The sequence below is a fragment of the Anomaloglossus baeobatrachus genome, chromosome 8, assembly GCF_048569485.1.
Source record: "Anomaloglossus baeobatrachus isolate aAnoBae1 chromosome 8, aAnoBae1.hap1, whole genome shotgun sequence".
In the NCBI taxonomy this organism is placed as follows: domain Eukaryota; kingdom Metazoa; phylum Chordata; class Amphibia; order Anura; family Aromobatidae; genus Anomaloglossus; species Anomaloglossus baeobatrachus.
In genome coordinates this window covers 192,664,796-192,692,445 of record NC_134360.1, presented here as the reverse complement: position 1 = coordinate 192,692,445, position 27,650 = coordinate 192,664,796, and the positions used below count along the sequence as shown (strand labels likewise).

Below are 27,650 nucleotides of genomic sequence, written 5' to 3'. Positions count from 1 at the left end.
TGGGAGGAAGGTTGAACTAGATGGACCTAGATTTTTTTCAACCTAACTATCAATCTAAGGTGTACTTTGCACGTTGCGACATTGCTAGCATCGACTAGCGATGCCGAGCGCGATAGTACCCGCCCCGTCGCACATGCGATATCTTGTGATAGCTGCCGTAGCAAACATTATCGCTACAGCAGCTTCACATGCACTTACTCACACGGCCGGCGGCCAATAGAAGCGGAGGGGCGGAGATGAGCGGGACGTAAACATCCCGCCCACCTCCTTCCTTCCGCATAGCCGGTGGAGGCAGGTAAGGAGACGTTCCTCGCTCCTGCGGCTTCACATACAGCGATGTGTTCTGCCGCAGGAACGAGGAACAACATCGTATCTCCTATTGGTGCGACATTATGAAAATGACCGACGCTACACAGATCACCGATTTTCGACGCTGTTGCGATCCTTTATCGGCGCATCTAGGCTTTACACGTTGCAACGTCGTTACCGGCGCCGGATGTGCGTCACTTTCGATTTGATCCCGACAATATCGCAGTAGCGATGTCGCAGCGTGCAAAGCACCCCTAAGGGTAAAGGATTAATTCCTTGCTGGTAGTTCCATGTTTGTTCAATCTCAGGTGAAGCTGGTTTGTGACCACTTCCCTTTAAATAGTCACATGTTCCATCACCTCATGCCGGTTATAGAATCTCATGATTCTGAACTGACCACAGTGGAAGAAGCAAGTCTCTTGAAGTTGCTGAAGTTGAGTCTCTTAGAGCCCTGGTGTTTGGCTGCAATAATTGATGTATATCTTTTTTGTCCATGTCCCCCTGTCTGTCTTCCTTCCCCTGTGTCTTATTACTGTAATCTAGTGTACTCCCTGGCCTTGGCACTATTCAGTGTGAGTGAAGGGACAGTTAGGGACTAGGATCGTGATGGGGAAGGACTCGTATCGGGATGTTAGGGGTTTAGACACAGTTTAGTGTCAGTAGGTGACCTGTTCCTTGCTCTTTATCATTAGGGCCTTCCTCTGCCTTTCCATCCCCGTTGCAATCTCTGTGTTGTGCCTTGTGTCATGTATTTCCTTGCACGAGCGTGACAGTGCTCCACCTCCAGGACTCCCACTGAGCCTGCAGATGAAAGGGACTCAAATTCTGGTGTATGGCTTCATCCCATTCACCGTTTTTCCTTGAACGGTAGCGCTCTGTTCATCCATAAAAGTAATAACATGTTTTAAATTATTATTTTTATGTGAAATTTATTTTTTTTGTCCAACTAAAGGTTTATTTAAGCTACACAGGTTTAACATCTTAGCATATTACAAGGTTTCTTTGCTTAAACCATGCGGGACCAAAATCCATTATTGATACAATTTCAAACAATAGAAGCATGATTCTGTGGCGGTATATTAAAATAAGCAATACATTTATAAGAATAGACGATGGAAAGATAACACAAGCTCAAAGATAAGACAGAGACATAAGGCGATGGTTACTGGGGAAAAATGGCTCTCAAAGAAGAGGTGCCTGATCTCTGTGGTTCAACAGGTCAGTGTGTGTGTGTGTGTGTGTGTGTGTGTGTGTGTGTGAAATGTAATTTTAAAACATTTATTATAGTAATTATTATATTCTTACAATTTTCCATATCACTGTCTATAAAAAATCAAACTATCTACTAAGGGCCGCTTTACATGCTACGCGATAGCACTCGCCCCTGTCGTAACGATATGTGGTGTTCGCTTCCGTAGCAAACATTATCGCTACGGCAGCGTCATACGCACATACCTGTGGAGGGACATCGCGGTGACCAGCGATCTGCCTCCTTTCTAAGGGGGCGGTTCGTTCAGCGTCACAGCTACGTCACAGCAGCATCACTGAACCGCCGCCCAATAGAAAAGGAGGGGAGGAGATGAGCGGCCAGAACATGCCGCCCACCTCCTTCCTTCCTCATTGCCGGTGGACGCAGGTAAGGAGATGTTTGTCGTTCCAGCGGCATCACACATAGCGATGTGTTCTGCCGCAGGAACGACAAACAACATCGTTACTGCAGCTGCAACGATAATTGGGAAGAGGAGGGCATGTCACCGATGAGCGATTTTAAACGTTTTTGCGACGATTCAAAATCGCTCATGGGTGTCACACGCAACGACATCGCTAAAGCGGCCGGATGTGCGTCACAAATTCCGTCATACAGATCATTATCATTGCAGTCAGGGTTAGAATGAAAGGTGATAACTCCACATACAGAAGACAACATAGGATCCATCATTTACAATAGATGATATCACAGGTATCCCCCGGCTCCTTTCACGATGACTTTTCATTTCCATTGGGCAGCCTGAGGGGAATAGGGCCACCCAGATGGAGGGATGGAAGAGGGAGGGCAGAGTTTTCAGTAGTTGAGTAGTAGTTGAGCAGTGAGACAGCGGTGACAGGACAGGTCACACTGTGGAGCTGGGCTCCTGTACCCGTCCCAGGTGCCAGATGTTGGCCTGGCCAGAAGGAGCTGAAACCCTGGTTGCAGGGGGTAGTGACAGGGGGTACGGTGCTGCTACAGAGAGCAGGCCGGCTTCCTTGTGCTACAACCGAGCAGGGGCCAGGGCATGACAGGGTACGCGGACCCTAGGCGGGAAGAAGCTTCACGCAGCCCAGTAATTCACCCAACGGGAACGGAGTCTTCAGGAACCATTCCCCACCCGCTCCAGAATCGGGGTACTAGCGCAACGAGGGGGATAGGACTTCCCAAAACTGTACAGAAAATCCCAAGCGTGAACCCTGAGAGCAGGCTCACTTGGCTAGCCACACAGGTGAGCGGGACCCGAGTAGTCTTAGGCGAAAGGGATCCACCAAGTTACACACAGTGCCAAGGGACAAGGCTTCAGACCAACCAGCAACACCAAAGGGGTACGGACCCAGCGTGCTCAGCTAAGAGGAACAGGGCATTCAAGAGTTTGGTTTACCTGGTGTCAGTGTCAGTGACTTTGGACTGTGTGAGTACCAGATATCCCTTCACGCCCGACGGGTTCCCCACTCCATCCATCACCGGGCCCCGGGACACCAAACCCCCTACCCACGGAGGGGTTAAACATCCTGCTGCTTCAACATCGTCACCGGGCTCCCCAACAGCAGCGGTGGTCTCTCACATTACCACGTAAGTGGCAAAAAAATTCCCCCTTTTTTTATTTCCGAGGTAGCCGCGCGACCCCGCCTCGGATCCGGAGACCCCTCGAGCCACTGTGGATCCGGGTCCGAGCAGCCCGTCGGCTGTCGCGGGGGGCGGCACAATTACACCCCACCCCTTCTCATTACAGAGATATACATCACCTGATTTACTTAATTGGTAGTTGGCTCTCAAGTCTATACAGCTTGGAGTAGGACAACATGTATAAAAAGTATCATGTGATCAAAATACTCATTTGCCTAATAATTCTGCACACAGTGTAATTTCTCTCTTTTTTAATCTCGTATAAATTGTAATATGAAAAATACAAACATCTAAAACTTTGTTTAAAAAGTACATTTCACAAAAAAAATCAGCAAAATTCATCTTCTCATCACACACTCCCTTTAAAAAGTAACTACTTTAAAGGGAACTAAGCTAACAGCGTGTCTCTTTCATTCTCATTGATTGGGACCCCTGATTTAGGTTTCCCACTTATCATAAAATTATAGCATATCCTAGTATCAATACCATAACTTAGGATCTCTCTTTAATTACCAAAGTTTTCTCTTGAATGTTCTAGTAGAGTTGGTAAATATGATTACAGGTGGGATTCATGGGGATATCAGTTTTCAAAACTCAACCAATGTAACTTTTCAAGAGAACTCAAATATAAATATTTTTAAAAAATTGCAAAAATTTTAATTGTTAATAATTTGTAAATCATTAACTCATTATGAATGATGTAAAGTATTGATCATATTTGAAGAGAAACCTGCTAATTACCCATTTATTCATGAATCACTAATGCTATCCTCACAGATACTTATTTACAAACAACTGTTTCCTGTCCTGGGAATGCAGTTCTCATCATAAGAGAGGATGGCAACCACATCCCCGTGATACCAGTGCTTGGTAGAATCTGTGCCTCTTAAGATCATTGGGGAATTTGGAGGTAAAGGCATCGCTGTCTTCATAACACTTTGCATTTGACCATAGTAATCCATGTATAAAACACTATAATTTATGAATTTTATGGTTTTGAGCACAGAATACCAATCATAGTATAGTATAGCTATAGTAAAAAAAAAAACAAAGCTACCACTCACTATGCACTAAGTAGTGACTGAAGGTGCGTCACCTGCACCCCTATGACTGAAAGCCGGAAGCTGCCGGGAAGAATAAAGATAATTTCCTCCTGGCAGCGTGGCTCTGTGTGGCACCCGCATGGAGTCAGAACTCTATTAACCTGTAAATTAACCACATACACATATCTGCAGGTTCATAGTGATTTTTTTTCCACATGGCAGTTTCCCTTTAATTCTTGCTCCATTGCAACAGACTAGAAATCACAATTTTTTTCAGCTACTATTGACATCCAAAGTCCGGAGGGAGGAGCTAGAATAGGAGGTTCAGGCTGATTATGGTCTCTTGCAACGATATGCAGTAAAGCTAAAACTTTCAATGAGCATGCACTAAAAGTTATCAAATTGGAGGTCAAAAGGAAGGACATCCTGCTGGCCAAGCATTTCCTTCAGTCCCATACAAAAGAAATAAAGCAACTGTTTTCGAGATTAGTGGTGGTCCCAGTGTTTGGCACCCATCCGATAAATATAGCAGTGTAGGTGATAAATCTATTTAATGGAAAAATCCGTTAAAGCCTCTTTGCCCAGACTTCATCCAGAATCTGATAAAGCATGATTTGTCGGATTCATAAATAATTCATTCAGATGTACTGTAGATGTACATACACCTTGATGGTTGTCCTATTAGGGCTCTGTTACGGTTGCTGCGAGCACTGGAGACTATGTCCAGATTTCTTGCTACTGCACATGTGCGAGCGCTGGAGACTAAGTCCAGATTTCTTGCTACTGCACATGTGCGAGCGCTGGAGACTAAGTCCAGATTTCTTGCTACTGCACATATGCGAGCGCTGGAGACTAAGTCCTATCTTGGAGCCATTGCACATGTGCGGGTGACATCATCACTGACACGAGGTCACATGTCTCTGACACCTTCTATGCCGATTGGTCGCTGGTCATGTGCTTGTGACGCCTTGCTCGGTGATAGGCCAGCATGACGTCACTCCTGTCGTTCTGGCAGCGGATTGGCTCTGGTGTCCTCCATCTTGGATGAGGCACAGAGTCTATATAAGACCCTGACACACGCCGCATGGCGCTCAGTCCTCTTGGTTCATGCATAAGAGTAGACGCTCTGTGCGCGTTCCTCTAGACATTCCTCTGTCTATGCTAGGTGAGCGCTACCGGCAGGGTAGCGTTCTTATACCTTACAGCTTCGGCTGCTGTCCGTATCCTTACCTCTTAGGGGAGCGGACATAGGCAGGTGCCTGAGGCACATGGTCTGGCTGGGCCTTGTGATTCGACTCGTAGGTGGACGTTGCCGCTAGGGTAACGTTCCTTATACTGCGTCTGGCAGTTGTTCGTATCCTCGCACACTAGGGGAGCGAACAGAGGTAGGAGCTTTGTGCGGCTTACGCTGCTGTTCGTCTCTTTTGCACCACTAGAAGAGCGGACCTAGGTAGGTGCCATTTCGCAGACATTGCCTTTGTCTCTGTGATTATTAACAGAGATCATTCCACACACCCTCCAAGTAAGGGAGGAATTGCTTTACTTACTTATTATATCCTTCTGTGAGTTAACAGAGGTATTGCACTCTGCCATAGTCTGCAGCAGAGTCTTTGCACGGTGGACCCTGACTGTCTGATACTCCTTTAGGTTATTATCAGACAGCCCCCTGTAACAGGCTCCATATCAAATGGAGCTCAGAAAGGCATGCATCCATGAATCCTGAAGACTAGAGCCAATAGGAAATACAATTTGTTATAAAGCCTTCCCTTTAGGCTAAATTCACAAATCCATGGAAGTGTTATATATTATAATATAAAATAGTATATAAAGCAATGATGATGATATATAATATAATATATGGAGGAATATGGGGTGCATTATAACATATGGGGGCTGCATTATAATACATGGATGACCATGGAGGTGCATTATAATATTTGGAGGACTATGGGGTGCATTATATTATATAGAGGACAATGGGGGTGCATTATAATATATGGAGGACTATGGGTTGTACATTATAATATATGGAGGACTATGGAGTGCATTATATTATATAGAGGACAATGGGGGTGCATTATAATATATGGCGGACTGGGGGGGAATTATATTATATAGAGGATAATGGAGTACATTATAATATATGGAAGACTATGGGGTGCATTATAATATATGGAAGACTATGGGGTGTAGAATATAATATATGGAGGACTATGGGGTGCATTATAATATATAGAGGACTATGGGGTGTACATTACAATATATGGAGGACTATGGGGTGCATTATACTATATGGAGGACTATTGGATGTGCAATATAATACATGGAGGATTATGGTGGGTGAATTATACTATATGGAGGATTATGGGGGTAGTTATTTATGGAGGACTATGTGGGCCAATTATACTATATGGAAGGCTATGTGGGAAACATTATAATATTTGGAGGGCCATGTAGAGGCCAATATACTATTTAGAGGGCTATGTGGGGGCCATTATAATATTTGTTAGGGCTATGAGGGAACCTTTATACTTTATGGAAAGTTATTTGAGAGCCATTATACTGTATGCAAGCAATTATAGAGTGTGAAAGTTTTTGTGGGCTCCATCACACTGGGCAGAGGGCTGTGTGGGGGCCATTATACTGCATGGATATCTGTGAAAGGGGGGGGGGGGGGTGTCACAGTTTGGGATCATACTGTGCTGGAGTAACCATACGTCCCCAGGGTGGCTGAGGGTGGGTACAGTAGGTCATCATACTGTGCATGCATGTGGAGGGTATTGTGGAGGAGTTCACTGTGGGAGTATTGTGCTGCATTTTTGGATCACTTTTGTTGGAATCATACTTCATGGCTGTAATGAAAGGGGAATCTATGGGCTTCAGTTGGAGGACCATTACTTTGTATAGGTTGTGAGATATGTTCTTATGTGACCCAGACAAGTATTACTATTTATTCATTCTTTTTTGGAGGAAGGGAGAAAATTAGAATATCTGCTATGGGGACCTATGATTTCTATGTACATGTACCGCTCCTGCAGCGGTCGAACCGCTCGGATCCGGGTGTCGCTACTCGTGGCTCGAGGGTGTCCGGGCCCGGGTGGGGAGGCTCAGGATCAATTTTAAATGTAAAGGGGGTTATTTACAGGGGATTTGATAGATCGTGACGCCACCCGTGGTGTGCGGTAATAGGGAGTACTGCCGCTGCCGATGGGAGTTTATGGAACGGGGGCAGCTAGATTACGTTTTTCCTCCACTTGTAGGGAAGGCCCCGGGACTGTGGATGGTGGAATGGGTCGCAGGGGAGCGAAGGGGAGCTGGGGCAAGGGGTGATCAGGTACTCACTCAGAAGGAAAGCAGACGCTGACAACGTAGTAAACTAAGTCTCTGGGTGCCGCTGCCCTTTTGGGGGAGCTCGTCCGGGTATCCGTCCCCTGCAGTACTGCCTGATGGTCCTGAGCCTGCCTCCGTGCACAGAATTTTAGTAGTGTGCAAGTGGCCCGTAAGCTTGAAGCTGTCCGGGCCCCGCTCCCTACTATGGGTAGTAAAGGAGCTTGCTCTCAGGAGCTCACGCTTGGGATTTCAGTGGGCTGCTTTGGTTGGAAAGCCCTATCCCCCTCATTGCGCTAGTGCCCCCGATCTCTGAGCTTAGTCCGTAAAGGCCCTGTACTCCGCAGGTTAATTGCCGGGTTGTTTGAAGCCTCTCCCCGACCTAGGATCCAGTAACCCGACGTGCCTTCGTTCCCAGACCGGCTATTGTACTGCTGCTGACCGTCCTCCTAGACTTAGCCAGGCACCCAGTCCCAATCTCTCGCGACCGGGTCTCTGACTCCTCCAGCTCCAGACCACTGTCTGCAACCCAATCTACTTCTCCCCTGGGAGCTCCAACTCCCAGCTTCCTCGAGCTCCTCACTGCTCGAGAGCTACCACTGAACTGACTTGTCACTTCCCTCCCACCTCCCTGCCTGACCCCTAGGTGGGCGGCCTTATTCCAGCTTAGCAGCCCACTGGTGTGTCTGACAGGGTGTTCTGTGAGGTGTGATTGGGATTTTGGATGCTGATAGAGGCATTACTGCAAGTTGGGAACTCAGAACCAAGAGGGGTTGAGTCCTGCACTAGGAGATAAAGAGCGTGCAGTACCCTGTGATGACCTGACTAGTCCAGGGGCATCACTTACACCTCTGATGAGATAGTATAAGATGAAACTTTGATGGGTCATTGAAGCACAAAATCTGTCTTCTATGTGTCATCAGTTTTATAAGGACCCCTTCAGAATTTATTGTCAGAGTCTGATCTACAAGGCGGATGAGAATAGGACATTCTATGAGTCTCACGGCCCGGAGACACAGATCCATTTTTAAAACCGATGTGTGTATGGCTCAGTGAAACTATGGGTGCAGTTTGAAAGGTGCAGCCCGAGTAAAAAACAGACAGCACTAGACGTGCCATGTGAATGTAACCTGAATGAATCGGCCTCGATTCCTGCGCTTGTTTAAAGATACCCATACCAACCCTACACTTAAATTATATATAATATCTAGGAAACGGAGATAATAATAAAGCATTACATTTGCAATACTTTCATTGATTAATTTTGGATTAAATTAAAATTATAACAACTATATGTAAATTATTTTAATTTTCATAGAAGCTTTAAATATCAAAAAGCTTTATCAAGTTTACTTAAAGAAACCCTCCCACCTATACTTTCTTGATTAAATATGTGTATATATTGTAAGAGGGCAGAATTTCAGTAGAGATGGATATTTTATTGCTTGTTTATCTCATGTTATCTCATTTAGTGCCTTAAAATCTGTTCTAGAAATTTCTTTTGCACTTACCATGACTTAACATATGGGGAAACCATTATCAAAAACGTACATTAAATCCTTTAAAAAAAAATAAATAAATATGTTAACTTGCACATATTGTATATTTATGTATATATTTGTAAATATGTATGAGTGTATTTATGTACTCAACGCTCCCGTCGTTTGTGCGTCACGGGCAAATCGCTGCCCGTGGCGCACAATATCGCTAGGCCCCGTCACACATACTTACCTTCCTAGTGACGTCGCTGTGGCCGGCGAACAGCCTCTTTTCTAAGGGGGCGGTTCGTGCGGCGTCACAGAGACGTCACATGGCAGGCGTCCAATAGAAGCGGAGGGGCAGAGAGCAGCCGCATGAAAGACATGCCCACCTCATTGCCGGAGGACGCAAGTACGGCGTTCGTTGTGCCTGGGGTTTCATACGTAGCGATGTGTGCTGCCTCAGGAACGACCAACAACCTGCATCCTGAACCAGCAACGATATTTGGGAAATGAACGATGTGTCAACAATCAACTATTAGGTGAGTAATTTTGATCGTTATCGGTCGCTCGTACGTTTCACACGCAACGACGTCGCTAACGAAGCCGGATGTGCGTCACGAATTCCGTGACGCTAGCGACATCTCGTTAGCGATATCATTGCGTGTAAAGCCCCCTTTGGTCTCATTTAAAGCAGCTGAGCTCTCTCAGAAAGGCTTTGTCTGTGGAGAGAGGAAAAGATCTGTAGCTGCTGGTCAGTGGTATCCTGAGACTGACATAAGAGAAGCTATGTTATTGTTTAGGCGGGGGAGCCTGTGTGATATTAAGGACAATTTATTTAGTATTTTTGGCTCGGTTAGATCTTTTGTGCCCAGGAGAGGCTGTTTTGTTTGGACTGTACGTGGAAGTTTATGAAAATAATAAACTTCAGCTGTCTTGGATATAACTGCATTGCCTGCCTGTGTGAACGCTACCAATTACCAGAGAGCTTACTCCACTACAATACGCATGTAATGTGAATTTATTAATATACTCACGCACCGCTGATCTCTACAGTGTCCATGTCACATCGTCTCTCTGCATCTAGAGACTTGTGACAGGAGCTGGGCCAGAGTCTCTCTTCGCCATCTGAGACTCGTCATATCTATATATATAATTGCCTTATTCTGTCTGTCTGTCTTGCTCCAAAATTGTGTCGTTACAGTGACAGTGTCGTTACAGTGACAACCGTCGGATTGGCTGCTGGGCTTGGCCTGGCCCCCCCCCCCCACGGATTGGCCGCTCGCCTCGGCCTGGCCCCGCCCCCCGCATGGATTGGCCGCTTGCCCCGGCCCTCTGCACGCATCGCCCGCTCGGCCACGCCCCTTCCCCCGAATTCTAATGAAGCCCCGACTCCCAGGTGACTGCTGCAGTGCGCTTCCAGGAGTCCACACCCTCAGCCCAGCCCAGACATAACCGTGCGATGCTGGGATCGTGACGGAGCCGGTGTACGCTGGTAACCATGATACACATCGGGTAACTATAGGAAGCGCTTCCCTTAGTTACCCAATGTGTATCATGGTTACCAACGTACACTGGCTCCCGGTACACATGTGCAGGGAGCCGGCATACGCTGACGCCTCGCCCGCTCGGCCCCGCCCCGACACACGTTTGCCTGCTTGGCCCCGCCCCGGCACACGTTGGCACACTCGGCCCCGCCCCCAGCACACGTTGGCCCGCTCGGCCCCGCCCCCCCAGCGGCCCACTCGGACCCGCCCCCGGTGGCCCGCTCGGCCCCGCCCCCGGCACACATTAGCCCGCTCGGCCCCGCCCCGGCACACGTTGGGCACCTATACACCTCCCCCCCAGGACTATTCCTCCCATTATACTCCTCTTTCCCCAGGAGTACTACTCCCATTATACTCCTCTTTCCCCAGGACTACTACTCCCATTATACTCCTCTTTCCCCAGGACTACTCCTCCCATTATACTCCTCTTTCCCCAGGACTACTCCTATTATAGTCCTCCTATTATACTCCTCTCTGAGTATAATAGGAGGACTATTACAGCATGGGGGATGGAGCATGATGGGGGGTGCGCAGCATGGGGGATAGAGCACGATGGGAGGTGCGCAGCATGGGGGATGGAACACGATGGGGGGTGCGCAGCATGGGGAATGGAGCACGATGGGGGGTGCGCAGCATGGGGGATGGAGCATTATGGGGGTGCGCAGCATGGGGAGTGGAGCACGATGGGGGTTGCGCAGCATGGGGGATGGAGCACGATGGAGGGTGCGCAGCATGGGGGATGCAGCATGATAGGGGGTGCGCAGCATGGGGGATGGAGCACGATGGAGGATGCGTAGCATGGGGGAAGGAGCACGATGGGGGGTGCGCAGCATAGGGGATGGAGCATGATGGGGGTGCACACCTCCCCCGAAAACACACACACACCGCCACACGCGCACCGCACAACACACCACACACACACTGGGAACCACAAACACTGCCCTACACAGACACCCACACACACAGACAACGCCGCACACACACAACACCCAACACACAAACACCGCGGCATACACAAATATACACACATACCGCGCAACACACACACATTGCACAAAACATACCTCCCCCAAAACACACACACGCACCCCACACCCACACAAACCGCGCAACACACACAGCACCACACACAGACAACACTGCAGACACACAACGCTCCACAAACAACGCAACACACACAACGCAACACACAAACAACACCACTCTCACACACCCCCACACCCCCCACACCCAGAACATTTACAGCGCCCTACACAAACACTTGGCAACTACACACAACAACATCTATATATATAACAAAAATCATACATTAACCATACAATAAATTCTAGAATACCCGATGCGTTAGAATCGGGCCACCTTCTAGTTAAACATAATTCCCTTTCCTTTGGAGCTAAAAGAATGAATGTCAGTTTTACTTTCCAGCAGCTTCTGACTCCTGCCCTCAGGTGTTTAAGGTTGGTGACCACTCCCTTCCCCTATATATAGTCACATCTCCCTGTAGAGGGTGTTGGTTATTCTGAATCCATTCTGTAGCTACAGTAGGCCTGGAGGTGGAAGAAGCTGCTGGAGCCCTTGTTGCAGTGAAGTGGTGTAAGGCTACATTCACACATCAGTTTTTTGGCATCAGGCACAATCCGGCATGTGCCTGATGCAACGGAGCCGTCGCAGATTGTGTAAAAACTGATGCTACGGATCCAGCAAAAAACTGATCCTTTTTTTTTTTTCTTTTTCATGCCGAAAGAGAGAGAGCCCATCATCACCGCACACACCGGTACTACCGCCCCCATCATCACCGCACACACCCCGGCACTACCGCTCTCATCATTACCGCACACACCCCAGCACTACCGCTCTCATCATTACCGCACACACCCCAGCACTACCGCACCCATCATCACCGCACACCCCGGCACTACTGCACCCATCATTACCGCACACACCCCGGCACTACCGCACCCATCATCACTGCACACACACGGGCACTACCGCCCCCATCATCCCCACACAGATTCCGGCACTACCGCCCCCATCATCACCACACATACACCAGCACTACTGCACCCATCATCACCGCACACACCCCGGCACTACTGCACCCATCATTACCGCACACACGCCGGCACTACCGCCCCCATCATCACCGCACAAACACCAGCATTACCTGAGTGACGTCCCCGCTGATAGCGCAACTCACTTCAGTTGCTGCGTGGAGCTCACTGGAGCGGCGGTGTACTACGGCCGCTCCTGTCAGCTTCCGATGTAGCAGAGCTGAAAACGTCATGGGACCTCGAGTGGATTACGTTGGACCTGGAGGGGTATTTGGGGGTTAATAAAGTGGTGAATGAGGGTGTTTTTTGTCTTTTATTTCAAATAAAGGATTTTTCGGTGTTTGTGTTTATTTAATTTCACTACAGATTAATCATTGCGGGTGTCTCATAGACGCCTGCCATGATTAACCTAGGACTTAGTGGCAGCTATGGGCTATGCCATTAACTCCTTATTACCTCAATTGCCTCCGCACCAGGGCAATTCGGGATGAGCCGGGTAGAGTCCCGGGACTGTCGCATCTAATGGATCTGTTTTATCAGTTTTTTTCCGAATTGTGCCTGATGGAAAAAAACTGATGTGTGAACGTAATCAAAGCTGCAGTCCTGGTGTCTGACTGTATCTGTGAAGCTGGGCTTTATCCTTTGTTCCTTCCTCTGTCTGTTGTACCTTCCCATCTTGTTCTATTAGTGCAGCAGTGGGACTAGTGATCCTCATGTGCCAGAGTTATTGCAGAGTCTTTCAGGGTTTCAGGTATCCTGCTCGGCGACAGGTGTGGAACCTGTATAGGGACTAGCTAGGAGTTCAGGGTGCAGCTGCAGAAGGTGTCCCATCATCTCTCTCTCTAGTGTAGCGCCCCTGAAGCCATCAGGGAGCTAGAAGGTAGTACATCCCCACCAGGATGTAGGGCCTACCCCCTAGGGACGCAAAAAAAACAGTGCCGGTAACACCAAACACTCCAGGTAATCCCTGTTTTTCTCCAATAATCCCCCATAGAATTGTACAAGGCTAGGGTTGGACCAATGGATGGTCGCCTAGAGGTGGAGCCACTCCAGTCCACTAGACAACCAGGTGGGAGGGGCAGACAGTGGAGTTAGATAGTGGAGAGGAGACACAGTAATGGTGGTAGTGGAGGAGTATGTGTCAGAGGAAGTGAAAGTGAGCAGACAGACTGTCAGGAGTGAACCGTGACCTGAGGGCCAGGCGGTTAGTTGCCGGTGGAGTACGGTGGAGTACTCATGGAACTACGCACGAATGGGGTACAGAATCCTAGGTCAGGCAAAAGCTCCAGGCAGACCTGATAACATCTGCACAGTGAAGGGACCATCAAAGACCTCACTGACCTTGAAGTTTGGGACTCAGTAGCAAAGAGAGAACCGGGGACAGGACCAGAGACTCCAACCCCACAGGGTTCACGCTACCGTCATACGGACTGCTGAAGAAAACAACCAGGAGGGGACCCCCAGCCGCTCCACGCCAGAGCAGCCGTAGTTGAGTACATTAATACACACACTACATTACATGTATGTACACACACATTTAATACAAAAAAATAAATGGTAGTGCTTCTTTAACAGATGATGTGTTATAGTTAGATATTGCTTATGTGTACTGAATGGAATATCATATTAAGTCAGATCTCCACAAAACTTTTCATAACTGGGACATCAATATTGAGTCGGTATGAAATTTGTGTTGAGCCCAGCAGGATTCACACTGCAGGCAATAAAATGCTTCTCTGCTTCCGGATTATTACCAGCATCGAAAAATTCTGTAGAAGATTGAGCAGAGAGAGACACATGTAAACAAGCAGGATGACACTACCCTGCGATAGCAATTTTATATGATTGCACAAATCTGATACAGTGACACAAACAACCGCAAATAAGAGAAGTCAAAATGCAGCATTTTATCCACCCATTATTTCTTTACACATATAAGTGAATTTCTTCCTAAAAGGTAAATGTAACTTAGCATAAATAATAAAAAAAAGTTTATAGACGTAAGATTTTTAGAGTGGTTGTCATTTTTTTTTATAAAAATTGAGGTAAAAGCTTTAAAAAAATAAATAAATAAAATAAAAAGAATAAGCATTACTTTTCTGTAGATGCCCTTGCCAATCCATCGCCGCCCCTCAATGTTCTCCGCTGTTCTTTGTTTGCAGGGCTGCAGTGGCAATGTCCGATCTACAACATGTGATCTCTGTAGCCAATCACTCGACTCAGCTGTCATGTTACAAAACCAATAATTGGCTGGAGCAATCATGTTACAGACTTGTCACAGCTGGAGCCCTGCAAATGAAAAGCAGCACAACCCGCGAGGCAGCAACGGATTGGGGTACACAATAGAGCACTCTTTCAGAATTTTTCATGCAAAAGTCACTTGTGGCACATATACCTTTGTGGGTGGTGAGTAAACCAGATTGAGGTACACATTTACCAAATGCATATGTTAAACAGACCCATTGGCATTAATTTACAAATTTAGGCTAACAGACTGTTTGGTTTCCTTCCAGTAGGTATGTTTGCTGTATGGAATATTAAGACATCTAGCAGAAAACATATTCCATTCAATACGTGATTAAGAGACGCGTTTCAGACGTCTTGCGTCCTTATTCATAGTCCAGTGGTGTGAAAGTGTTTGCCCCTTCCTAATTTCTTCTTCTTTTGTATGCTTGTCACTTAAATGTTTCAGATCACCAAACAAATTTAAATATTAAACAAAGAGAACACCAGCAAACACAAAATGCAGTTTATAAATTAAGGTCTTTATTATTAAGGGAAAATTAAATCCAAACATACAGGGTCCTGTGTGAAAACAATGATTGCCCCCCTCCATCCCCTCAAAACATAAATTAACTGTGGTTTATCACATCTTTGGAAAGCGAAGTTAAATATCACTAGCCATGCCCTGACCTGTTTATTGCCACACCTGTGCTCAATCAAGAAATCACTTAAATAGGACCTGCCTGACAAAGTGAAGTAGACCCTCAAAATCTAGACATCATGCTGCGATCCAAAGAAATTCCGGAACAAATGAGAAACAAAGTAATTGAGATCTATCAGTCTGAAAAAGGTTATAAATCCATTTCTAAAGCTTTGGGACTCAGCAAACCACAGTGAGAGCCATTATCCACAAATGATGAAAACATGGAACAGTGGTGGAACTTCCCAAAAATGGCCGGTTGATCAAAATTACCCCAAGAGAGCAGTGACGACTCATCAAAGAGGTCACAAAACACCCCAGAACAACATCCAAAGAACTGCATGCCTCAGTTGCCTCAGGTAAGGTCAGCGTTCACTACTCTACCATAAGACACAGACGGGAGCAAAATTGCCTGCATGACAGAGTTCCAAGACGAAAACCACTGCTGAGAAAAAACATCAGTTTTGATAGAAAACATCTTGATGATCCCCAAGACTTTTGGGAGAATACTCTGTAGACTGACAAGCCAAAAGTTGATCTTTTTGGAAGGTGTATGTCCCATTACATCTGGCGCAGAAGTAACACAGAATTTCAGAAAAGGAAGATCATAGCAACAGTAAAATATGGAGGTGGTAATGTGGTGGTCTGGGGCTGTTTTGCTGCTTCAGGACCTGGAAGACTTGCTGTGGTAAATGGAACCATGAATTCTGCCGTCTACCAAAAAATCCTGAAGAAGAATGTCTTGCCATCTATTCATGACCTCAGCCTGAAGCACACTTGGGTTATGCAGCAGGACAATGATTCAAAACACACCAGAAAGTCCACCTCTGAATGGCTTAAAAAAACAAAATTAAGACTTTGGTGTGGTCTAGTCAAAGTCCTGACCTTAATCCACTTGAGATGCTGTGGCAAGATCTTAAAAAGGTGGCTCATGCTCGGAAACCCTCCAATGTGGCTGAATTACAACAATTCTACAAAGATGCGTTGGCCAAAATTTGTCAAGAGCATTGTAATAAATTCATTGCCAGTTATAGTAAAGGCTTGATTGCAGTTGTTGCTGCTAAGGGTGGCTCATCCAGTTATTAGGTTTAGTGGGCAATCACTTTCACACAGGGCCCTGTAGGTTTGGATTTCTTTAATAATAAAGATCTTCATTTATAAACTACATTTTGTGTTTGTGTTATCTGTTTAAATTTGTTTGGTGATCTGAAAAATGCAAAAGAATAAGAAATCAGGAAGGGGGCAAACACTTTTTCACACAACTGTATATGATGGGTGCCTCAGTAGTACCCATTATTCATCCAAGCCTAATTTTGGGAATTTGGCAACCTGAAATCCAAACTGCACACGCAACGTGAAAGAAACCTTATGTGGACCTATTACCAAGTGAAAAGTGGTCGGAATTGTCTATTTTATTCCTACTACTCCTACTGTTACAATGTGTTCTGTTAATACAAAGCTGGGCAATTAATTTTCCACAGTGGCTACATGAGAGATCTTGACTGGTGTGGAGGCAGAAGCAATAGGATGAAATTAATTCTGCTCAACACTAATATTAACATATTAATTAAAATTATAATTTTATATTAATTGTATCACTTAATTTTGAGCAGAATTAAGTATGCTGACATCCCCTATATACTGTAGCCCACGTTTTGGTACTGAAGCCGCTGCCAAGAGGTGGTTGGGGGGATTATGGGAAGGGGGAGCAGTGAATATTCATTTTCTTTAACAGAGGTGTCACAGGGTCTTTCTCCCATATCACACAATCAACAGAACGAGCGATGAGTGAGCAATCCAAAGCATATTTATTCCATGCAATCCAGAATGTCCATCAAATAATCAACCACACAGAGGGTAAAATATTCAAATAATGGCATAAATGTCCCGGGGATGAGTCACAATCCTCCAGCAGGCCTTTTCCAGGCAAATCGGGGTCTCTCAGTCTCCCTGGGGAGTCAGCCTCTACTCAGGGGATCAATCTTCGTCCTTCTCTCTTCTCCTGCTCAACCAGACTGACAAATCCCCCAGGTAAGCAGAGAGTTTGCAGTAGGTGAATTTCAGGCCACTTCCCCCAGACTAAAGGCTGCTTTACACGCTGCGACATCGCTAGCCGATGCTAGTAATGTTGAGCGTGATAGCACCGGCCTCCATCGTACGGCCGATATGTGGTGATCGCTGCCGTAGCGAACATTATCGCTACGGCAGCGTCACTACTTACCTGCTCTGCGACGTCGCTGTGACCGGCGAACCGCCTCCTTTCTAAGGGGGCGGTTCGTTCAGCGTCACAGCGACGTCACTAAGCGGCCACCCAACCAAAGCGGAGGGGCGGAGATGAGCGGGTCAAACATCCCGCCCACCTCCTTCCTTCCTCATTGCTGGCGGGACGCAGGTAAGGAGAGGTTCCTCGTTCCTGCGGTGTCACACGGAGCGATGTGTGCTGCCACAGAAACGAGGAACAACATCATTACTGCAGCAGCAACGATATTTGGGAAGAGGGGGGCATGTCACCGATTAGAGATTTTGAACGTTTTTGCAACGATTCAAAATCGCTAATAGGTGTCACACACAACGACATTGCTAAAGCGGCCGGATGTGCGTCACAAATTCCGTGACCCCAACGAGATCGCTTTAGCAATCTTGTAGCGTGTAAAGCCACCTTAAGGGTACCGTCACACTAAGCGACGCAACCAGCAATCCCACCAGCGATCTGACCTGGCAGGGATCGTTGGTGTATCGCTACATGGTCGCTGGTGAGCTGTCAATCAGGCAGATCTCCCCAGCGATCAGAGATCAGCCACCAGAGACTTGTGTAACAACGCTGTGCTTCGTAACCATGGTACACATCGGGTTACTAAGCAAAGCGCTTTGCTTGGATACCCGATATGTACCTTGGTTACCAGCATCCGCAGGCTGCCAGAAGCCGGCTCCCTGCTCCCTGCACATTCAGATCGTTGGCTCCCGCTTTCAAACACAGCGATGTGTGCTTCACAGCAGGAGAGCAACACACATGCAATACAAATAAAGGACAGTAAAGTAAAAATACGAGCGTAAAATACGAACCTACACAGCATGATACACAGTACAGCATATCCCACCATCACAACCGGACACAGTGATAACACAGCCACTGGCTTACTGCAGTAACTGGGGCAATCACGTTTTTCCGTTATGTTAATGTTAACTTTACTTTGTGTTTGTGATACAAAAACGCAAATTTATATATATTTTTTTTTTTACTATTTTACTACTATCAAGTCAGCAGTCTTCCCCATGATTGTGTAGCCTACTGAACCAGACTAAGGGACCATTTTAAATACTTAGGAAGTCTTTTATAGGTGTTTTGTGGTAATTATTCTAATTTTCTGAGATAATGACTTTTGGGTTTTCATTGGCTGTAAACCATAATTATCAACATTAACAGAAATAAATGCTTGAAATAGATCCCTCTGTGTGTAATGACTCTAAATAAGCTATGCATTTACCTTTTGATATTGAATTACTTAAATAAATTAACTTTTTGATGATATTCTAATTTATTGAGACGCCCCTATGTGTGTGTGTATATATACGGTATATATATATATATATATATATATATATATATATATATATATATATATATAAAAGTGAGGTGAGGGGTACCGGGCACCGCTGAATCCACTACAAGTAAGCCACTCAATCCTAGTGAACCTGTGAGATCCGGGTGCGTGTCCCAAGGTGTAGACCATAGATATCCAAAAACAGGCAGAAAGGGTCGCATTCCAAAGATCAGGATATAAGGTTCTCTTTAATCCATGTTCATACCAGGGGTACAGGTGGTGGGGGAGGGTGAAGACATGCAGCGCCGGACCAGCTGCATGTCTTCACCCTCCCCCACCACCTGTACCCCTGGTATGAACATGGATTAAAGAGAACCTTATATCCTGATCTTTGGAGTGCGACCTTTTCTGCCTGTTTTTGTATATATATATATATATATATATATATATATATACTGTAAATTGTGGTAGATCCACTCACTCAGCTCCAGTTTGAGGTAGACACGGAAATGCTTCTCCGTTTACGTTTCAGCTGGTTTATTAGGTCTGCTTTCAAACTTAACTTACAGCAAGATGGGCTGCAGTGTGTACATCGCCCTGGCCAAAAACTAGTACTCTAGCAGGATACAGCTAAACCCCCACCAAAGTGGAAGCGTCACAGGTGCAGGAGGAGTGGAAGCGTCACAGGTGCAGGAGGAGCTCCTCCTGCACCTGTGACGCTTCCACTTTGGTGGGGGTTTAGCTGTATCCTGCTAGAGTACTAGTTTTTGGCCAGGGCGATGTACACACTGCAGCCCATCTTGCTGTAAGTTAATACTTAATTTTTGGAGGATATTTTCCTGTTTTTGTTGCTATGTTTATATTCTGCTTTCAAACTTGCGTTGTTTTGCATCCGTCACAATCAGTTGTGTGACGGATGCAATGCATGCGTTGCAGATAGTGGCACAACTGATGTGACTGATGCTGCAAAAAAACAATCCGTTGTCTTTTTTTTTTTTTTTCACTGTTTTACCGGTGGCCGGCTTTTCTGAACGATCAGCTGATCGCCCGGCGGCCGCCTTTTGTGAATGATCAGCTGATCGTTCTTGGTGCTGGAACTGAATTTACAGTCCATCACGGTTTTTTACTCTGCTCATGCTCACAGTAAAAAATTGATCCGCCGCACACAAAAAACGTTACAGTGTGCTTTTCTACCGCCTGAAGGTAAAGTGAGTAAACGACTGATGCAACGCAGGGCCATCAGTCACAATCCGTCGCTAATAGCAGCCTATGGGGAAAAAACGGATTCCTGCAAAATATACCGTAATTCCTCAAGACGACGGATTGTGACTGATGCAAAACAACGCAAGTGTGAAAGCAGCCTAACTTCATAAACCAGCTAGCACAAAGCAAAACAGCTTTACCGGCATAAAAGAAAACAAAAGAACATGCACACAGTACAAATATAGTGCGGGTTCCACCCGCTAAGGTTTGGGGTTCCATGCTGCTCAAACAGAGCCACAGAGAGGGTACTGCTCCCTCCAAACACATAGAACAGTGAGTGTTTCCAGAGAGATGCCTTTTACCTCTGGGGCCACACCCCGAGGTGGAGATATGGTGAACAGCCGTCCCACCCATCTCTTTAGGCCCTGTTAAAATCCATTTAACGCTCGCAGCACCTAGTATGCTCGGGCATTACATCCGGGGTTAATATCACTGAATTTAATAGTCTCAGTGACACATACCTCCCTTTTGTATATTATATATGTTTTTTTTTTTAACTTTTAAAGCATTTTTTTTTTAATATTTACTAGTTCTATAAGGAGACTTGATGTGTTCCTTTGATCACACTAATAATACACTGTACTACTTTTGTACTACAATGCATTACCTAGCCTGTCAGTCTGTGAATGACAGGTAGCATATCAGGAGCCACCCCCGCTGGAATCTGATAGGCTGAGGTTTGTGGCAGAGGAGGAGGCCATTGGTAAAACTTCTTGTTGTCATAGCAACCATTAGCACAACGCAACCTTCTTCTGTCAAACTCCACAATTACTGCTCACACTACTGACAAGTCATCAGTTGGGTGAAAGTACATGGATCGGCGCGCGCTTTGGTCCCAGCGCATGCAGCAGGATCTCAGCTATATATTACAGCCAGCTTCTGCTGAGGATGGCAAACAACATGTACGTCAAATTGCAATAAGAGACTTGCAATCATTATGTAATTTTGTGGACCCCTTCATGGTGGAGCCATTGTCCTTTTTTCCACTTTTATTTTTTCCTACCCCTGTTCCAAGAGCCATAACTTTTTTTTAATAATTTCATCGACATAGCAGCCGTATGAGGGCTTGTTTCTTGTATGATGAGCTTCAATCTTGGAAAACATCATTCATTTGAGCTCAGTGAACTAGAAAATGGATAAAAAATTGTGTTGTAAAATGTAATTCCGCCACTCTTTTTTGGGGGTTTGCCTTTATTATGTGGTCAAAATGGAAACATGATTCTTCAGGTCATTATGAAAAACCCCAAAAACATTCCCGTACTGAGAATCTTATATGTGCCCCTGCTGTGTACTGTGTAATGGCCGTATCTGACTGTACAGGGACATGGTCTGATCATACCACATCTCCTGTTAAGGGGAAGAAGGAAAAAAGAATATACAAACAGGACAGCACGTGATCACAGCTGATTCTTTCTGTGAGGTAAAACATTTCACTGCCTGTTTTTTAAAAACAATGTCTTTATTAAAATGTATGCCTACTATTCTGTGCTAATATTTTAGAAATATTTAAACATGAGGGGTAAGTTTTTCTGTTAATAGTGCATCACCAGTGGGAGCTCACAGCAGATGACATTTTCAGCCGATGTTGATCTAATGGGGCTGTACTAATCTGCAGCAGAGAGCTCTTAGTCAGCGTCTTTGTAAACATTGAAAGTGATAAAATAGGGTGCAAGAAATGACATGAGAAAGCAATATTGTTAAAGGTCAAGGGGCATAAAAGAACGAAAAATACAAAACAAATATCATGTAAAATGGACAATCCGTGTTCCTAATAATGGAAAATATTTACTATACAATGTACTTCATTTTATAGACTGTAGATTGTATATGTCAATCATACCATAATCCTCTGTCCAGCAGGTGTAGTTACATAGGTTGAAAAAAGACCTAGGTCCATCTAGTTTAACCCAATATATTTCATCACTAAATCATTTATAACCGACAATGTTGTGTGCACTGAGGAAATCATCCAGTCCTTTTTTAATAGCTGTTATAGCATCCGCCATTACTACCTCTTGTGGTAGTGCATTCCACAGTCTGACTGCTCTAACTGTAAAGAATCCTTTGATATTTAGCTGTCGGAATCGCTTTTCTTCCACTCGCAGTGAGTGCCCCCTGGTCCTTAGTATTGTCTTTGGAAGAAATAAGTCATGTGCCAGTTCTTTGTATTGACCACACATGTATTTATACATATAAATGAGATCTCTGAGATGTCGATTTTCCTAAGCTAAACAAATCCAACTTTTCCAACCTCTCATCATACGGGCGGCCTCCATTCCTTGTAATAATCTAGTTGCCTTTGAACTGACTATCTTCTGAATATCTGTTTTAAATGTGGAGCCCAAAACTGGATCCCATATTCCAGATGTGACCTTACAAGTGATTTATAGAGGGGTAACAATACGTTGGGATCACGGGATTTAATCTCTCTTTTTATACACCCTAAAATCTTCTTTGCTTTTGCAGCTGCTGCCTGACATTGAGTGCTGCTGCTCAGCTTATTTGTAATGAGAAGACCCAAGTCCTTCTCCTGTTCTGTAGTCCAGAGTTTACTTCCATTTAATGTATACGCAGCTATAGGATTACTCCGTCCTAGGTGCTTTACTTTACATTTATCAACACTAACACTAGAACTACTGAGGTAGTCATTTTGACTACTTTGCACTATGTATTTCTATATAGGTGTCACGAGTCCAGTAGTTCTAGTGTTAAATCTCATTAGCCAAGTATCTGCCCATTCTGACATCTTATCCAGATCTTTTTGTAATATTGTACTATCAAGGTCAGTTTTTAATATCCTACATAGTTTGGTGTCGTCAGCAAAGACTGACACTTTACTATCAATCTCATCCACAAGGTCATTAATAAGGAGATTAACCAGAAGTGTAGACTGCGGTGAAATAGCTGAAATGACAGATTCCCCACAGTCTCCCCCTGGCAATCTTTAATCCATATGGCCAGTATTAAGTATGTTTTTCAGAAGATTGATGGCGTCCATTGAGGCACAGGTTTCTGCAACAAGATTTTCTCCCGCATCTAACACTATAGGAATTGTCCAGTTCCATAAAATTAATTTTAGATGTGCTCATTTATTTTAACAAATTATTTTACGATATTGCAAGATTTTTATGCAAAGAATTCAAAAGTCCTTATATTTTACACTAAGTCCTTTTTTATGCATTCATTAAAAGCAATTACTTTATTTATATCACATTGAAGACGTATTTACCAGAACTCTGGGAATCCATGTAGAAGTAACATGAGGGGTTTGCCTCGTTCTCCTGCCGCAACGTAGTGGAATCGTAATCCAGAATCCTGTAGATGTATTATATAGATATTAGTCATGATGACATAAGGTAGAAAATGGTGCAAGTATCAAGTGCAATATATATTAAGAGAAAATAGAAAAAAACATCAGTGTATGGGCTAAAGCTCCATGCACATGGCTATATTAAGGCACAGAGCAGGGGATATATTCCCAAAGCCTCGGAGGAGATCTGACCTTTTCCTTGGCACTAATAGACTCTCTGTTCACATCCGCTCCCTGTAACAAGTTCGGTAAAAAATACCGTTTTTGTACAGTAAAGTCCTATTCTCCATCATGGAAACCCAACGATTCTATTATGGTCAACCTTGACATTGTGATAACAATCCCTGGCCTTATGCTTTATTGTGCTATGTGCACATAGAATAGAATTAGACCCTCCATAGGCGTCCGAACACTGAGTTTTTACAGTGGAGAATAAAGGGAACCTGTTAGGTCCAATATGTACCCAGAACCACGAGCAATTTTGGGTGCACATTGCTAATCCCTGCCTAACCGTACCTCTATACACTAGCATAGATAAAGAGATCTTTAGAAAAAGTATTTCTAAAGATCTTTTACAGTATGCTAATGAGCTCGGGGACTAGTCTCCTGGGCGTTAGTTCCCCGGCCAGTTGCCCCATTAGCATGCTAGTACGTCCCTGTGGGTGTACTAACATGCTAATGAATACGCAGTTTCACAGGATGATCTCACGCTCCTCTCTGTTGCCATCACGTCCGATGGGGGATTTCGGCACAGTACACATGACCCCGGAGTTTGGGTCATGACTCATGAGCACTACTTCAGTTTGAAGCCAGGACGTGTACACCTGGCTTCATAATGCGCACGACCCAAACTCCGGGGTCATGCGTACTGAGACGAAATCCAGCATCGAGCGGCGATGGCAGCGGAGAGGTGAGTGAGATCATCCTGTGACGCTGCACATTCATTACCATGTTAGCACATCCACAGGGGCATACTAACATGCTAATGGGGGCGACTGGCCAGAGAACTAACGCCCAGTGGACTAGTCCCCTCACTTATTAGCATATCATAAAGGATCTTTAGAAATACTTTTTCTAAAGATCTCTTTATCTATGCTACTAGATGCAGGGACTGTTAGGCAGGGATTAGCAATATGCACCCAGAACTGCTCGTGGCTCTGGGTGCATATTGGACCTGATAGGTTCCCTTTAAGAAAGATGTTAACTTTATTCCACAGGGCAGTATGATTATGATGAAACCAAATTTCTATAGTTTTTTTTTTCTCTTCATGTTCTCAACTGTTGTCAAATAGGTTTTTGCTATCTCACCTAAGAGCAGCATGATGTAGGGGCAGAGACCCTGATTCCATGCTTGATGTCATTTTAATAAAATCAGTTTTCTCTGCTGCAGATCTACCAGTTCTCTGAATGCTGAGCGCTATAATCCTGCCTACACCATTGATTGGCAGCTTTCTGTGTACACTGTGCATAGGCAGAAACCTGACAATCAGTGCTGGGGGTGCGGTTATACACAGCTTATGAATAGTAATGACTAGTCTTCTACTGATAATCACCTGCTGGTAACACAGGGATTTTATCAAAACTGCACCAAGCAGTCACATAAGTGACACATTGATGGAATAAGGCTATGTGCGCACAGTGCGTTTTTCGTGGCGTTTTTGCGCGTTTTTCGGGTGCATTTTTGCTCAGAAAACTGCATGACTTTGCTTCTCCAGCAAAGTCAATGAGTTTTCAGTTTTGCTGTCTACACACAGCGTGGTTTTTTTAGCTCCGTTTTTGTGGTGCCCACAAAAACGCAGCATGTCAATTGTTCTAGCGTTTTTCACTGCGCTTTTCACCCATTGAGTTAAATGAGATGTTCAAAACCGCAATGGAAAACGCAAATTGCAAATATAGCTGCGTTTTAGTGCATTTCTATGACTAAAAACACAGCTATAAACGGAAGGGATGGGTAATAAAGTGACATGTACAGGAAGAGGATTCCTTCTGTTGGTAAACACAGAAGAGTGAATCCTCCCGATACCGCCACCGCTGCTTCCACCTCCTGTCCTGCACCATGTCCGGACGGGAGGTGGAAGTAGCTGTGAAATCAAACATGAACAGTAGAAAAAAAAAATCTCATACTCACCTGTCTGCAGACTCCCGGTACATATCCACTTCCAGATCCTCTTCCCGGTACCGCCACCCCTGCTCCGGCTGTGTGCAGAATCCCGGGACACGTCCGATGGCTGCAGGACCTGCCGATGGTCAGCTGATGCGGCACCTGACGGCATCAGCTGATTGTATAAGTCCAGCGGTGAGGCCGGCTTTTTACCGCCCAGCCGGCTTAAACTATCAGCTGATGCGGTCAGGTGACTTAATCAGATGATTACTGGAGGCTCCTGCAGCAATCGGATGGGAGTCTGCACAGAAGTATGTAGTTTTTTTTTTCCACTGATGCATCAGCTGATTGTATAAATGACTTTTATACAATCAGCTGATGTGTCATCTGATTCACATCCTTGAACCTAACACATCATCTGATCGGTTTGCCTTCCAGCAAACCGATCAGAAGATATTGGATTTGGATTGGACGGCGCGGGACCCTTGACCCAGGATTACTGTGGGGGGGGTTCTTTAGTTCAATAAAGATGGAGTCACTAATTGTGTTGTGTTTTATTTCTAATTAAAATATTTTTCTGTGTGTTGTGTTTCTTTTATCTTTACTAGAAATTCATGGTGGCCATGTCTAATATTGGCGTGACACCATGAATTTTCGGGCTTAGGGCCAGCTGATAATATACAGCTAGCCCTAACTCCATTACTACCCAGTGAGCCACCCGGCATCAGGGCAGCTGGAAGGGTTGGATACAGTGCCAGAAGATGGCGCTTCTATGAATGTGCCATTTTCTGGGGTGGCTGCGGACTGCAATTCACAGCAGGGGTGCCCAAAAAGCTTGGACACCCTGCACTGCGGATTCCAATCCCCAGCTGCCTAGTTGTACCTGGCTGGGTTTTTGTCTCTACATTATAATGCTCTCAGATTAGGTGGCAAAAACCTGCTGATAGATTGCATTGAAAATAATTTGTCCTTTTCTTAATATATATTCTGTCAATGGTATGTGTGTTTTTGTGAGGTGAGTTGCCATTTTTATTAATACATATGATTTTTTATTATTGCTCTTATTCCCCCATCATCTTCACTTTCCATCTACTTTGGTATCGTCATTCCATGTCTTTGATATCCTGATAAAATCTTTCTCCTTGATTTTCACTAACAGCACCGAGGTTTTCAGGAAAGTCGTCTAAATGGGAATGTAAAAAATGTAACTTCACATTCATCAGACAACCCAAGACTTTGTAATGTTTCAGCGTGTTCTCCACAATGGACTTACATTTTGGATATTTGTTGTTACCTAGAAATATCTTCACAATTTCTTTAAAAGAATCCCAATCTCTTTTCTCACCAGCCTTCATTTTTCTTTAAAACACGTCGTCATTCATGAGTTTCCCAATATAAGGATTCACAAAAATGCCTTCCTTCAGTTCTTGCTTTGGGCAGTCCCTGAAACTTGGTACACAGGAACTTAAAGCGAGCTTTACACGCAACGACATCGCTATCAAGATGTCGTTGGGGTCACGGAATTCGTGACGCACTTACGGCCTTGTTAGCAACGTCGTTGCGTGTGAAACACACGAACAACCGTTAACGATCAAAAATACTCAACATATCGTTGATCGTTGTCCAGTCGTTGTAATCCCGCTTATCGTTACTGCTGCAGGTACGATGTTGTTCGTCGTTCCTGCGGCAGCACAAATCGCTATGTGTGACACTGCAGGAACGAAGAACATCAGCGTACCTGCGGCCGCCCGCAATGAGGAAGGCAGGAAGGAGGTGGGAGGGATGTTCGGCCTGCTCATCTCCGCCCCTCCACTTCTATTGGGCAGCCGCTTAGTGACGCCGCTGTGACGCCGAACGAACCGACCCCTTAGAAAGGAGGCG

At 45.2% G+C, this 27,650-nt stretch overlaps 1 protein-coding gene across 1 annotated transcript in view; it reads right to left on the bottom strand.

The window, feature by feature from the left end:
- The window catches only part of EPHX4 (epoxide hydrolase 4), a 109,337-nt gene that overhangs the window by 73,418 nt on the left and 8,269 nt on the right, over nucleotides 1-27,650 (bottom strand). Inside the window, exon 2 of the mRNA XM_075322322.1 lies at nucleotides 23,588-23,673. Within this exon, the coding sequence (XP_075178437.1) occupies nucleotides 23,588-23,673 (86 nt within the window). The remainder of the gene's footprint in view (nucleotides 1-23,587; nucleotides 23,674-27,650) is intronic.